A 16,812-nucleotide genomic window follows, 5' to 3' on the forward strand; every position below is an offset into this window, starting at 1 on the left:
GCTTCCTCCAGGGCTTGAGGGCGGTCACCTGGCTGCCGTTTGTCCCTGGCCCTCGTCGCTGCGGACAAGAACCGGGTCGTAAGCGGGCGAGCGCCTTTGCCGCCTTCCGCCTCGGGCAAACCGGAGTGGGGATTTGTTTTTCACACCCTGGCTCTGAGACGGGTTTTGTTTTTGTACTTGAAGAGTGATGTGAGAGAACACCGATTTAAGTTGCCTCCAGCTTCGGTACCAAGTGAGGAAGTGGAAGTGCTGGTCCGCTGGGGCTTCCCTTCGGGATCAGCCGGGCCCTTGAAAAGGGCGGGGGGGGCTTCTGCCTCTTCCCGGGGGCGGGATTGTTGCGGGCCGTGTGCGTGCGTGTGTCTGCGGGGAAATGCACATCATGGTTCCAGGATGATTTTTTTTTCCCCCCAAAAAAAAGCAGGGATGGAGTCATTGTATCCATGAAAGCATTTTGTTCTGAAGCGGTATTCACCATGCTTCAAAAATGACGTAATGAAACATTTGTATTTTCTTGAGATTTTCCCCTTTCACCCACTGGAATACCGATGCAGCTTGTATAGCTAAGCCTACCCGTAGGCATTATTTTACTTAAGTGACACGTTCTACTAAAATACTTGAGAAAGTTTTTAGGCTACTGATGGTCTTAAATACGTGATTTCCTACAGAAGAGTATTTTTATTAGAAAGACCAAAGTAACACAGGCTGCTGTAGCAGGGAAATGATTTAAGAAATACAGTGTCTGTGTAAAGAAAAAGAACAAAACCAAACCATGTAAGTATATATGCCACCCAGGCTAATCAAAATTGTCCCGAGTGCAAAATAAGCGGCTTTTAAGCTTGCCTCACTCCTTCAAGCAAAACATTAAAGACCAGTAAGGTTAGAGGCAAAGCTTAAAGCAGATCTCAAGCTGCATGTTGTCTTCACATCAAAGCAATTGATGCACACTTTTCAAGAAGGTATAGCTTTTCTGATAAACAACAGAGTATGTCTGAGGGGTAGAAGAGGGAGGAAGACATGTACACGTGTAGGTGTCTAGCTGCTCTGTACAGAAGATTGTCCAAAGAGCACATCTCATTCAGGTATGATACCCACGCCTCTACCTTGAGCTGAGGTGTCGCGTCTTGGAAAGGGAACTTTTTGCTAGGTGGACGTGCTCCAAGTTTCCAGTTTTGACAGAAGTAGTGTGTATATATATTATCACAAAAGCTTATTTATAGCCTCATACCTTGAGACTGATGACATGTATAGGAATATAGTAAATATAAATGAGCTTTATACGTTCTGTAAACAAGTTTAATTCAAAATTTTTATAAAATACATCTTGTATTTACACACATAACCTCATCTAAAAATATGAGTTCGTTGAATGCAAAGTTATTACAAACTATCAGAACCATCTGAGAGCTGTTTGTACATATTTCTTGCACAGCATATGCAAAAGGTGACCCTAGAGATACTAAGATTAAAAGGTGCAAATCTGCAATTGTGTACAAAGTACGTACTATGTTAAGTGCATATCTACATTACATATTACACGTGCCGAGTCTGTGGAAAGGAACAGTTAAAATCACAACTATAAATTTCACAGAACATTAGTATAGAGGAAATGAAGATATTTGGAGATTAAATAGAACGTTCTTGCATCCTTTGAATATTCATAGTCATTTCAGATGCACAGGAGCCATTATGGACATCTAATGAACAGCTATGCAAAGAGGAACTAAGCTTGAAGCTCTCCGACAGCCTAGTAACCTACATGTGCCCCTGCCCTTCATGTTTGTGGTGATGTTAGTTAAACATGTAATTCACTGGGCCTGGGTTGAGTCTTCCAATACTAGTTGGATATTCCTGTTAAAAAAAAGAACTAAGTCATGTAAAAAAAAAAAAGACCAGATTATCATGCAAGATTCCAAGGCTAACATGCTTTTTTTTTTTTTAATACACTGTAACTTGCCCTTTTTTTTTTAGCACGTGGTATGAATGCTCACAAAACACTTGCAGATAAGAACTAAGCTGCTGGAATAATTAGTTCAGTACAACTCTGCAGTAATTCCACCAGGACTCCTGCAGAAGTAAAAAATTTGGTGAAAAGTCACTTAGTACCAGTTTTTCTCCTTTAATGTATTACAAGCTAGAGTATTACATTACAATTTATGTCCAGCATCAACTTGAAGTAGTTCTGTTTAAAACCAACAGAAACATCAGCCAGCAAGGCAGACTGAATAAGCTAAAGACTGGAATTCAAATATGTATTTTGCATCAGTAATGAGCGGTAAAAATAAGTTACCAAAATGGCAAGTTACACAGGCTTAAAAGCTGAAAAACTACAGTTCTACAAAGAATATATGTCCATCGGGGATCAAAGACAGCCCTTGTATTACCTTGTCATGGGCGATTTTTATTTGCAGTATTTAAATTAAAAAAAAAAAAAGGCATGGGGACTGCTTTTTTCCTGTTGCCAAAAAAACACCATGAAGAAACTTAGTATCTATTTGGCAATACTAAATACTGAAGATTGCAAATGCCTAAGTTAGTACCATGCAAAGTGAACTTGAGTGGACCTCCCTTGTGAAGAAACATTCCCCTAAGGACCATCACGTAAGCAACCAACACAGCACACAGGAAATATTTAACATGTCATCACCTTGTTACATAGTCCTTGGACAGTCAAAATGAGCAAGACTGTAGTTGTTTCTAAAGGCTGTAATTCTGCCTTATTTAGTGGAGGGAGAATCTGGCCTTACAAATCTCTTTTTATTTCTCTTTACAAGGGATTAATAATACTGGAAGGGGGAAAAAAAAAGTGTATGTGTTAAATACCCTGCTATTAAAAGCAAGACAGAGCAAGATGTTGTAAAACATAGTTAGGGAAGCATTATTTTTATTTTGTCATCATAAAATAACATTGTTTTAAGATCACACAAATTTGATAGATCATCTTTTTTCTCCAACATTAAGCCAGCACTACAGTTGAGAAAGGTGTTCACCCGTTTCTCTGTAAATTTATACTTTTAAGTAAAATAATTTGATTCTCTAAATATGCATTTTAATTAATTATGTCACGCAGTAAATATCTTGCTCCTTTGGTCAGAGATAGTAAATGAAGACTTCAAATACTTGCATCTTCAGTTTTTAAAAAACCCAATATACATCCTCAACCAAGGAGTATTTACGTTACACACGAGCCATAGATACAAAATACACAGTATATACATGTTTTGAAAACAAATTGGAATTTATAAAAACTCAATAGCCAAATCAAAGTAATTGAGGCACTAAATTAAAAGTAGTATCTTCATGTCTTGATTATACAGACTATTCTGTGAACAATCAGGACTGTTTCATAAATATATATTATCTACAGAATTTGCTGTTCCAAAAAAGCCAGCTGTGTTTAAGCTGAAAAGAAAAATTGCACTTTGAGATCGTTACAGTTAACTTCTCATTTTTCTCCTCGAATATAGTAATCTGGTCCTAGTGCTTTTGGCACAGGTATCGAGTTGTGGTTTTGCTACACTTTCTTATAAAACACAAGGTTCTTTTATTTTGTTCATTAAAATCTGAAGAGTCTTAAACAAACCTAGAACTTTGATACAAATCTATATAGCTACAATTGCTTCATTAAATAATATACACAAATACGCTCTTCGATCTTAAAACATCTTGACAACTGGATACAAAACAGTCACTTGTGTCATCTCCAGCCTCCTTAATCTTACGCATTACCAGTCTGCAAGTGAATAAAATACGGTTTCTGGGCACATCTTGCACTAGATCACACCCCAGTGTACAAGGACAGAAAATAAATGTATAATAAAAAGATGGGATAAATTAGAAGGGGTTTCTTGGTCTTGAATTCTTCTCCAACTAGTAATGATGCAGCACTGTATGCAGCCCAAAAGACTCCAAACAACTGAAAAAGAAGATGAACAGGCTTAGCTGACGCCACAAGAAAATCTCTCCAAATACCAAGATAAAAATCAGTTCTTCTCCCAATATAAAAAGAAACCCAGAAAAGAATTTGGGCGAGAAGACCTCCACCCACATGCACAAAAAGCATATACTATGCATTTTCATTTACGTTTAGAGAAATACTTAACAAATAGGCATGTTAGTTTGCTTTGAAACATTTTTACTGAAGTGAGCAGCTAAGGATCTACAGGAAGTTTTCTCTAATATAAGACATATAGATACCATAAAGCAAGCCGTAAGCTTATACACACTGATAATTTGAACTTCTCTACCTTGACCGTCCCCAACTATTAACCCCTCCCTTTCTTTAAGCAAAAGAGATACTATACTTGATTCTTCCCTCCTACAATATATACCAGAGGGTTAAATTTCCATTTTTTTTATTTCAGGATTCGTCTGGCTCATAAGCTTTTCTCTAATTACAGTGGCCCCACCTCAGGGTAAGTGAGCCTCACATTCCTACTCCTTTCAGGCGCAGTGAGAAGCTTGCCAAAACACAATCTGTATCCAAAACTATATTGCTTACTAAGTTAAGAAAGAACCAGTTTGAAAAACTGGTAGAAAGTAACATTACCCATGAATATCCACTACATGAAGTTAGCACGCATACTTTAACAAAAAAGTTTGGAGGTCAGTGAACTTGACACAAACCTCAAACTATCAAGGTTATAGCAAAAAGTAATCAGATATTGTTATCCTCCAGCAGCACCTTGAATCTTAATAAAAAAGGAAAAATACATAAAACTGAGTGGCATGCAAAAACCACTGTAAGCTTCTGCAAAACACAAGACCAAAGACGGCAGAGATAGTAGGACCCCAGCAAAGAACTTTTTCCACAGTTCTGTCAGAGGAGCTGAAGCCCCTGGAGGGATTATGTGGCCCATTCAACAGCCATTGTTCAAACAAACAAACAAACAAAAAAACACCAACAAAAATGCATGTGATTGCATACTTCTGTTGTTGCTGCCTAACCCCAGACTGCAGAGATGGACAAGAAGGACAATCGAGATCATGACTGAATTCCCTAAGGTACCTAAGGAAAACTGCAGCAATTAAAACAATCGAGGTGCGTTACTTGAGTGGTTTACTTTCCTGATTGCAACTGGAAAAAGAATGGACTGGAATCTCACTATTTCACTGTAAGTTCCCCAACGTTAGGATTGCAAAATATTTCCCCACGCGTGGAGCTCCCAAGCCGTAAGAAGCAGCACTTGTCACAACATGGGTACTTTTGGCCATATGGGGCGCGTCCTGCATTTCCACACTCACGATGCAAAGGTAAGAACCTTGCACAGATTCGCCCTGAGGTTAATGTAAGACTGCTAGTAGTAATCAGGTAAGAGAGGTTTCATTAACATACGTTTATTTGCAAGTTATATATTAGTTAATTGGCAAGTTAACTGTTTACTTTCTGACTGTATCACTTACTAGTAATTGCAAGTTATCAAATCACAAACACAGCAATTTTGTTATTTATCATACACTTCAGTCATACTTCAATTATACTGTTTACCAGCAAGCTGAAAGGACAGAAATCAATCAAATCAGCAGAACAAGAACTCAAAAAGCGTACAGCTTAGCTAGTAACAGAGTTTTCCCAGTCAACCTTTCCAAAAGTTCAGCAATAACTTCAAAGGCTACCTAAAAAGGGTTTTAAGAAGTACTGAAAGTATTCAAGAACATTAAGTAGTGCTGGGATCTATCAGGGAACGCTGCCAGTTTCATAAAAGATGTCCAACTGCAGGTGGTATCAGGGAAGTTATTCTTGCTTTGTGCCTTACATTCCACATCTGTAAGATCAGAACAATACTTACCTTCTCTGCAAAGGGTACCGAGAGCTTGGTACTGCTACCACTACGGGAAGGTCTCAGAACAATGACTAACGTCATATTCATGCTGCAGTAACTAAAAATAACCGGATGATGGGGGAAGGGACAGAACAGCTTATTTTCAGGTTCTTCATTCTGAGGTTTAATTATGCATCCTCTTCTCAAAATGAGAATTCCATTTATTTTTAATACAACTATTATAGCACAGCAAAACACTTAAACAGAAGCTAACCTGATAACCACAGGCGTTGTTATAGCAACAGCACTGTATATCCCCGAGTACTCAAATGAAACGTTTAAAACAGGATTCGCTTAGCAGTCATGTCCACCATGCTAACCAAAAGGATCACAGAGCTCACGTTGTAGTTCTGAATATTCTGACACATCGTTATGTTGTCCTGAACAGATTAATACTTCAAGTGTTAACTTAAAAATAACTGTAAGCAATTCTCAACAGATGATGCTGAACTTACTTTTATTATGGTAGAAACAACTTCAAATGATCCAACCACCAAAAGTACAGGTGCTATGACAATGAGGGGAAGTAGGGAATATCCTATCACACCAAGAACTTGGCCATAAGCAACCTGAAATTTTCAAGCACATAAAAACAACCTTTGTAGTACTCAATCTTTGTCACCAAACACAATTTGATCTTGTTATGACAGTATGAATAGTGATAATAATGTGTTAGGTATTCATGAAATTTCAGCTAAAGGAAGTTTGCTACAGTATGAAAATTGGTTTTGTATGTTAGCCCCTAGAATTTTGTAATTAATCATTCAGTTTTAGAAATACATTGTCTTTTTAAAAAAAAAAAAACTGTAAATGACAATTTTATCACTTCCAAGGGAAGCAGGTACACAGGTTAAAATATGTAATTCCACCCACTCCTCACATTTTCATGTTCTTCCTTAAGTGATTCTCAACTGCCACTCTCCATGGAGTGTACATATGATACCAGGAGCACAGAACTAGAACAGACCTCTCAGTCACCAGCTGTCGTCCTGGCTGTCACAAGCAGCAAAGATACAATTTTCTGCATTAACATACTCGTATCCGTTATACAGAAATAAATACATAAAGTACACAAATGCTTTTGGCGTCAGTGGAAGACCTCGAACGTGATCCCTCTAAGGCACAGAAATCTTCTGATTTCCAGTTCAAATTGATAACTATCTTAAACAGATTTGTTCAAAGTATTTCCATAACTGTTTTTAGCTTCATGGGGATTAAAATGGCTGATTTTCCCTTACTACGGTTTGAAACGTTCCTGGACCCAGCTAGGCTTCTTGTATTCCGCAGGAAAAATAGTGCCAAGACAAGTGACCATCTTGCAAGCAATCTCTTCTGGCCATTGATCCTTCACAGTGAACTGTGCAGAACTGTACTTTCTCCCCAGTTTATACATTCTGATAATTCCGTATTTTGAGCCACAAACCAGATTGATTTAAGGGCATCTGGATTATGCTGGTATACAGAAATACCATGCAATCATATTTACAAAAGCTTTTTCTTTCAAAACAGTGTTCACAAGAGCAGTCTAGCAATTATGATTAAAATGAAAATCTAAAAAAACTGAATGTAAATTACATGGGAAGTCTGCAACACTACTTCATCATTAATGCAAGATGCATCGTAAAAATATACAAATCAGCCATCACTGAATATTTACTTCTTCACGACACAGTTCAATGCATTTTATGCTGCAGAGCCATTTTAAGAAGTTTCTAACCTCCTGATTGTTCCACTGTAGCCATCTGTGGGCCTTGCTGTAAGTCATTTTTTGTTGTTTACACCTGAATCAGTGACTTAATTTGTAAACAGCTCCTCCAACCCTGCTGCTGCAAGCAGCTGGAGAGAGGGATGTAAGCCAGGACTTCAATTGGTTTTGCAGTTGAAGAACACGCGCTGACTTTCATCCTTTAATGGGTCTGAACTGCATCAGGCCAAGGATGAAAACAAACACTGGTAGGTGCTCTACCCACAAGGGCATTACAAAACTGTTGCTAGACTCATTTAAAAAAAAAAAAAAAAAAGTAGTTTAAATACAGGGCAGTGCAAGAGCAGTGCAAAGTAGAAAGGGTCCCATTTAGCTCAGTGACCAAAAAATTGAAAGCCCTAGTCCCTGAAGAATGGACTTCAGTTCTGGATCACAGGCACCTGTTAGAATTTCTGGTATTCTTAGCACAAATTTCCAGATCGTTTATCACATCCAGCGTGCCATCCATCGCACAGAAAGATTAGCTGCCCATCTATGTACTTTAGATTTTATTTGGGAGGCCAAGAACCTGAAATGCAGATGTTACACTTACCAACTGCATCCATTCCTAGTTGGCTACAAGGTCCAAAGCCAAGCACCAAGAAAACCCAACTACAATTGAAAAATGTAGCCAAGAGACTTTACATTACCTCCCTCTATGTCCTTTTAGCATACGGGTACTTACTTCTCCTCCAAGAACTCTGGCCAGTAAAAAAATTGTCAAGGATCCAAATATCCAAATAGTTATAATCCAAGAAACAACCTTAAGAGATAAAGAACAGTTAATTTACATTAACCATTTTCATTGTGAGAAAGGAAAATTCATTTCTATTAATCACTTTCACTGCAGTCAAGGATTTTATTATGCAAAACTGAATTCCGAATTGCAGCAAGAATAGTTTTACTTAGTATCACAATGCAGCTTGAGAATAAAATTCAGAGGTTACATTTACAGAATCACATTAATGGAGGTGAACATGGAGTGCACATGCAATGTGTTTTGTAAGTACGGTAATAGTGTAGCAGAGTAGGAAGAGTTTAGTTTAAACTAAAGCTAAGATCACCCTAGCTAAATGTCTTCACATCCCATTTATTACAAAATGTGGGCTCAGACAGTTCTGAAAAGTCAGCCCAATCAATACAAGGAGTTGGAATTCTGCTTCTTTCATCCATAAAGATGCCACTTTATTCTTTACTCAAATTAAGAGCGCTCAGAAGACATAGGACTCCAATGCTCAGTAGAACTCGGTGGTGATTACAACTTAATAAACAGCCCGAGACTCCTGGGACAAAGTCTGTCATTATTTTTTCTTGCTTCTTTCATTGCTCTGCTCTTAAACTGAAGAAGAAATCTGAAAATCATTCTCTGGCTTAACAGAACCTTCAAAGTAATTTAGCTATTCTTGGAGTTGAGCCACTGGGAGGACTACAAGTGAAGCTTTCCCTTCTCAAATACCTTTTCAGAAGGCAGCAATACCAGTCCAGTCTCCGTATTTCCAAATGTACAATGGCAGAACTTAAAAAATGAAGTTAGTACTCAATTCAATATTCAGCTTAATTAAAAGTTCCAGATTCCCAGAAGAATCAAATAGGGAAAACAACAGATAAAAATCACAGCACCACTTAAAAAAAGAAAAAAAGAAAAATATTATGGTTTTATGCTATCTGTGAAAATAGCACCTGGCCTCCTTTTACCTCCTGCTTTCCTCCACTGTCTAAAAGACAACCACCAGGTTAATGTCTTAGAGCAGGCATGCCCACCCCTCTCCAGCTTACAGCCCACCATTCCGTTCCTCCAGGCTAGCTGCAGTCAGTCACCCTGTTGCTAGCTACTGGCTTTCCCTCCTCACACATATACAGCACTCTTACATCAGAACGGTAAACGCACTGTTCCCAAGAAACATCAGACCTACTGTTTAGTTTATCTGCTGTGGGGTCAAGGAAGAGTGCTTGCTTTGCCCAGGAGACAGCTAAGGGCTCCACCCAGAACTGAGTAATACAGTGGTTTAGTCTACTCACTTCAAATCTCATACAAACAAGATATTGAGAGCGAATTCTTAGTCAGCATTTGGTACACCATATGGAAGCCAGAGGTTGCAAAGGGAATGATTTTATCTCACCATTCACAAAGTTCCTTGCATAAGCACATTCTGCTACTTTACGTATGGCTTATTGCTATACTATCTTGTATTTAAAACAACTGTAACTACACATATAGCCATAAAGATTTCCAAAGCAGGATCACCTAGGCTTACATTCAAATTGTGACTATAAATGATACCGCTTCTCTATTTCAATCTGAACGCAAAGAAAAAAGCTAACGGTGTTTATGGAGGCCAATTAAATCTGCACAATGCCTCTGAATAGCTATTCACCCTGGAGTTCAAAAGAAATTATGGAAAAAGTCTATTGACCAGAAGAAAGTTATCTGATTGTAATTGAGCTGGGAGGACAAAACAGCAAATGGTACTAATGAAGATTAAATATATCAGATAGCAGCAGCAATATAGTATGAATTAAACAAGTAGCTTTATTCGTCAGGAAATTAAAATTCATGGCATCCAAACAAATGTTCTTCGGTAACATTTTTTTGTAACAAAAAGCACATTAACAAAAGGTCACAATTAAAATGGAAAGATTCACTAATATGACTATAAACCCATTAGTATCAATCTGTTTCCTCTAGAAACCACATCTTTCCTTTGTTTTACTGTGTAAAAACAAACCTGACATTTCATCATGATTAACTTATCCGTGGGCTCCTTAATACATTTCTTACTCCTGTCTTCCTACATACTAACTTGAGAAACAGCATTTGAAATGCCCCGCATTAGTATGTGGAGAAAAGACTTTCTACCTACATAAGAATGCAAATTGCTTAGCAATCACATCCCCAAATTTAGTTTAGATTTCTTTTTAGGTAGAAGGCTTACACCTACCTTAAATTGTCCATATAGCGAAATCATTGAGAAGAAGAGGACAACTGCCAGAGGACCCCAAAAGTCAGGATTGTCTCTCACTACCTGCCTATTAAACCCAAGAGATGGCATAGGCATCAACACACATCGAATTTTGTAGTAGATATCCTTCAGGTCAATGTCGAGTTCTTCCCTGAAATTGTAAAGTACAACAGCATTACTATACACCACAGTAATGAAATAGAGCATAAAAAAGTAAGCGCGGGGGCAAACAGTAGGTTTATAGAGCAAGTCTCCTGTCACCCATAAGGCCTTCTGAAGCCACGACTGGCAAAGGAACAGTTTGTCCACAACAAAGCAGTGCCATACCTTCATCCCGCATTCAGTAACTGGTGTGGCACAGACAGATATATTTAATTATTCACAAATCAGTTACATGACTGACAATAGAAAACACACACAACATACCCTAACAGTCTCCATTAAGACAGTAGGTCCATTTTCTGACATGCAGGAACACGTGACACATCCATACCATTCTAACTTCTTAAAAGTCAAAGACATGCATACACAAAAGTAGGATGTCTCTGTATTCCTATGCTGAGCAGTTTGCCATGAGCGCACTTATTATGGCAACATTTTATTTCAAGTTCTACAAGAAAGAATACCTTTCCATTCACTAATCCTAAACCATTCAAAATACATCAGGTAAAAACAATTTTTTAAAATAAAATGGGATTTAACTTGCTTCAACAACAGCAGTCTTCAGCACACCAGTTTATGTCAATTGTTTAATTACTGCCTTGTTTCCAATATGGGTAAAAATAAATAAAAGCCAATTAAACTAGCACTAAATTCTATCAACAGATCTTGCGCTTCACCAATTGCCTTCTCCATTCCCTGCTACAAACTATCTGTAAGCAGCTACAAATTGACCAGAAAACTCTTCTGCATAGGAGACTCTGAACTGGTACATCTTGCCCTGATTGTCCTAGCATAATGGGAAGGAATCAGACTTTCCAGGTAACGGGCAATTCCACTTCTTTAGGCTTATGCGTGGAACCTTAAGACAGAATTGTACGCTGGTGTTTTCCTTATGCAGTCATGGCTGAGGAGCTCTGAAGAGTTGCAAGAGCCTTCTGGCAGATATCCCTCTAGTCTACGTTTAAGAGCACAGTAGAGAAAAATGTAGATTCAAATCCTAAGTCTGTTTATGAAAGTTTTGTGAAAGGCTTTGATTTATGGCTTTTTCATCAGAAAAGCTGAAGCAAGAAATAAACGCAAAGACAGGATTCATTAAAATTTCTCTTTCAAAAAAAATAATTAAATACTGCTCATTGAGTCTCTCAAAGCAATTTCAGGGTTGCTATTACTGAAGTTATTTCAGAATTGTTATTACTAACCTGTGACTAAATAACAAAAATTGTTCTAAGGAGTAGACTAGAAGCACCTGTTTTCCCCCATTTATCTCAACAAGATGTAGCATTCCTGTATCTTACTCTGAAGATTGTGTAACACAAATATTTCCTGCCTGGAAATAATTCTTTATCATTGCCTAGGGCTTCTGACTGGTTCTCATGTAAATAAACTGTCTCTTGCATGAAGCTGACAGCTACCTCACCTAAGAAGTGATGGTAGCTGTAGCAGGAAACAAGTAAGAAACTGAAGTAAGGCTGCCCAGTGAGAAAGAAAAAAAACCAAACCTCACTATTGAATGAAACGCTTGCATGGTCGCACTGCACTGGTGAACCTCCCTTAGCTGGCTGCTATTCTTTAAATCCTTAGTAGGACTCAGGTTACAAGGCTTCATTACACACATGTTGTGGGAATAATCAGAACTGCGTGAAAACTGCTACATGAAAGTCAGATTAAGGTCTTCTCTGTTGGGATGGTTATACTCATCCTGTTTGCCACAAACTGATCACTTCTCTGGCGTGTTCTCTCTTCCAGCAATCAGCAGCTTGGAAGACCTAGCTGTCTTTGAATTGCAAACTTGGGGTTTGTGGTTACACAAGAGGGAATTCACATGTGGTCACCCCAGTACACCATTCTCTTAATTAAAAGTTAGGAGGTTTACAGAACAGACTTATCCACACAAGGAGCTACATCTGAACACTTTAAATTAAAGTACTTTTCAAGTAGCAGTGTCATTATTAAGCTCTTCAGACATCTCTTCTCTCCCATCACTCTCATTTGACTTCTCCAGAGTACTCTCCTGCTCACTCCATATTTTAAAGCATCATTATCTTTAATTCACACAGGAAAACACTGAGACACTGAGAATGAAGTTGCTTAGGTGCAGAACAAGGACTAAGACCCAGGCTGCCTGACTCGCAGCGTAGTAACCTTAAGATACAAACCCTCTTCAGCCAACCACATTTCTGTGAACAGAACAACGGAGGCAGAGATTTTCAGTTTTGAAAGACAAAAATGTCTTTAACACTAACACCCTTTTAATACAGCTTTATAAGATCGCATCAAAGATTATAAAGTTTGTGCTAGCTTGCTTCTAGCATCCCTACTGTAATAAGCATGATTTACATTGCTTTTATTTCAGAGTAACTGACAGAATTTACTTAGATTTACTTAATATGAATCTTTCCACAGGATTGTCTTAGCCTCCTGGTCTTTGACAGCATTAAGAAATTTGCAACATCGGTGCAAAAGACAGAAAGAATAAAATCTAATTTTTTTAACCACTATGAGATCATCAGATAAGAGCAGAAAAGCCATTACAGAGATTAATAAAATTGGATTTTACTTACTCCTTCCTTCCACCCCCACAGTGAATAACAAGCTTCTCTTTTACACTAAAAATAAAACCCATAATGAGAAACATAATGTTTTCGTTCCTGCACCAGAAAACACTTACTGGTCAAGTAATTCTTCAAACAGAATTCTAGTCACAGCAAAAGGCTGTGGGACAATTTGAGAGGCTACAAGTTGTTTGTTTTTCCTGCACAGCTAATAAAGAGAGATACCCAAAAATAATTATAACATACAGGAGTGGCTTTTTTTCTTACCCCCTCCAGAACCCCAGCCATACCCTCTCTGTCTCAGGAATGTAGTTGCAGTAGATTCTTTGATGAATTCACCTCCAAGATTTAGCTTAACATCTGGAGTTGTTATGGAGCCACTAAGATCTTAGAGAAAAAGGGAGAGACAGACACACCTTTTTATGTCTTGGCAAAAGCCGTTCGATTTCAAAAGTAATGGAAGATAAACAACAGACGTACAAAGCTACATGTGCTGGTCATGACCATGAAATATTCAAAGTTACACAGAATAAAATTATACTTTAACAGACACATAATTTGAAAGGGTACTTCTGGTTTTGATGCAATAGTAACAATCTTGGGTTAGGTCCCAAATTATCAAGTTTTAGCTTCTAGATGGAACTCTTGTTTTGATGACACAGTGTTATGACATGACAGAAAGGCTTCCATTTGCGCTTTATCATTAAGCATCTAAAGCCATAAAAGGAGTTAACTAATGAAAGTGTCATCATACTGTAAGTTGTGGATTATTTACCACTTTTTTTGCTGACCATACTGTACCTCTTTTGGGGCCCATTTCTGCACAGTGGCATTGTTTCAGCCAAAAACCATTCTATGCTTTTATGTCCAATTTTTCATGAAAGGAAAACATTTGTAGATGTTTTCGTCTACAGCCTCCCTTTAATAGAGCTGAAAATGTTAGGAAAAAATACTACCAGAGATCCTTAGGCTCCAGTCAGTAAGAAGAGATACAAGGAGTTCTCTTCAATATACTGTGATCTTGCTCTGCCATAGTACTAAACAAAACAAAGAGCAATTTATGTATGTTCTGGCTGTGTCGAAGTCAGCAATAAATATTAATTTTATTCTCTCGTATTTGGTTACATACAGATGAAAAATACAAAATAGTAACTGAAAATATAGGAAGCAACTGGAAGAAGGAAGAAATATAGAAGAGGGGAATAATTATTCCTTTAGGAAATCATGGATTTCCATTAGCTGTTAAAAAGAAAAATCCAAACAGAAACAGACACATTTTTTGTACAAACCTAATTACAAATATATTGAGAGGCAAAAACTCTCTTCTCATCCAACACCTTTACACTTCACCAAAGAAAATCTTATTTTGCCTTTCCATTGTTGCATGTTCTTCGCATAAAAAAGTTCCAGGCACAAGTTTCCCAAAACACCTAGTTACAGTAAGTATTTCTGAAACACATACTCACAGAGCCAAGTCAGGCCGTATTTGTAGATTACATTTGTGACATGTCACATCAAAACGCAATGTAGTCTTACAGAAACAAAATTTGTACAGTGACAGAATCTCACAGCCTTCAGCATGTCTGAAGTGTTCACTGATCACTCAGCATTGCAGTTAATTTAACAGAATTCACCTTCCCAAATCAGCTTGCTAGGACACTCAAGCTTAAATTTAAGCTTCTCCACAAATGCTTTTCAACCATTTCATAATCAGGAGAATTAATGATCCACTGCTTTGATCCTTGGAACACCATCTGCGCAGGATCCTTGTAAAGATCACTGTAACATAAAGAAGGAATTTCTCTTTGCTCCTGTCAGTATTGGCACACATACACTGTTCTCACCAGACACAAGCAAAGCCTTCCCCTGCTGTTTACAGAGGGAGCTAAAAACCAAAAATGTATTCTTAATGCCTGGGCATCAAGGTAGAGAAAGCCTCAGAAGCTTTCTACTGTCACTTGGACCTTTATGTCATTTAAAAATATTTGTTTATGCTACAACATAATACTTCTTTGCTAGCAGAAGTTCTTGCTACTCTTTGCCCACAAATATGTCTTCAAAACAAGCAAATATAACAATACAACTAACTGTTTATTTCTCATTCTGCAGTGACCACTGACAATCCATTCTGAGGCACTGAAACTTCCACATAAGTCTTATTTACCAAGACTCCTTAGTCCATGATTGCTGAACACCTACAACCACACTTTTTAATCATGAAACCTTTTAACATGATCTTAAGTCTACTTTGCAAGACATCTCAGGTGAGACATAAAGCTGCAGAAACCAGGAAAAAAAACTCTACTACCTCCTCTTTCTATAGACTGCCCTGAATGAGACCGTTAACAGCAGGCCAACCACACGCTGAAGAATCTGCCAAGAATTGATGGTTCTGCTGCTTGCCAGTGAGAGCTGGGGTGCCTCCACCGCTACTGTCTCAGGCAGGACACCATAGAAGCAAAATGGAGGTACCTCACATGCCTCATTTCAACCAGGCATTGTGGAAAAACAGCTTTCAAGAAGACTTTGCTCTCAATTTTGAAAAAGCAGTACAAGCGACAAAAAAAACCCAACAACCAAACAATCTGTTCCTTATACCCTGTCTGTCCACTTAATTGAGAACATCTCTTCAGTATTCCTTCCCACAAACAGCTCCTACCTCTCATGGAAATAAGATGTGAAAATAAAACAGCTTAAATTTTTATTTTTCATATGGATCAAGATTCAGAAAACAAACAGAAATTAGAGTGAAACATGTAGTATTTTAATTTAGAAATATCAAGCTGTTTTAATTTTGCTTATGTTTTTCTTTGTTAGTGTAGGTCTCTGCAGCATTTTGCAGACAGGACTATACCTGAACAGGCAGGAGATCACACCTTGCTTGTGTTCATAAAGAACACCGAGCTGAGTCCAATTCAACACATCCTACAGGAAAGGCGGCTGTATTGGATTGGTTCAGCATTGCTCAACAAATACTTCTGGGGGAATCCAGAGAGCTTCCATTCAGAGGTACATGGATCCTTTCTCAGGCCAAGGTGGAGAAGAAAAATAAAACAAACAAACAAAAAAAAACAACAAAAAAAGCACAGCCGGGATTGTACCTGTTGATGAGTACTCCCTGCCAGAAGGACTGTGAAGTTCACCAAAGAACAGGTATTCTACAGTAGTTTTCCCACTTCAGTAATTCTTTTCCAAGGTGGGGCACACGAATCAGGATTTACATGATTTCCTATCCACAATTACAACAGTAACTAAATATATATATAAAGTAGAACACTTATTGTTTAAACGAGTACAGCCCAAAAGATCATTCGCCATCAAAATAAGTTCGCACAATGTTGACTCTTGTATGTTCTTTTTCACAGTCTAAACGCAGATCTTCATGGCATCACCACAGTGATTTGTGCAACAGTTAGGCAGCGGGCCACACTTCACCCCCTAAATTACACGCAGGGCTTCTTTGCACTCCCTCATTATCGTGCTGAAATGAGACCTTGGCACAGCATTACAGGGAATGTGAAGGTACGGTACAGCCTCCGACAGACACCAAACTGCGCTTCCAGCAACGTGGGAGA

General features: G+C 38.2%; 1 protein-coding gene across 1 annotated transcript; it reads right to left on the bottom strand.

Annotated features, from left to right (window-relative positions):
* Positions 1-2,864: 2,864 nt before the first annotated feature.
* YIPF4 (Yip1 domain family, member 4) lies at positions 2,865-13,624 on the bottom strand (the record flags this gene model as incomplete). Its single annotated transcript, XM_009707781.1, has 6 exons — positions 2,865-3,913; positions 6,275-6,388; positions 8,249-8,326; positions 10,503-10,674; positions 12,799-12,862; positions 13,505-13,624. Coding segments are annotated over 6 exons (686 nt in total), but the record flags the coding sequence as incomplete, so codon positions are not given.
* Positions 13,625-16,812: the final 3,188 nt, after the last annotated feature.

This window comes from Cariama cristata, unplaced genomic scaffold, assembly GCF_000690535.1.
Source record: "Cariama cristata isolate BGI_N322 unplaced genomic scaffold, ASM69053v1 scaffold1479, whole genome shotgun sequence".
NCBI lineage: Eukaryota > Metazoa > Chordata > Aves > Cariamiformes > Cariamidae > Cariama > Cariama cristata.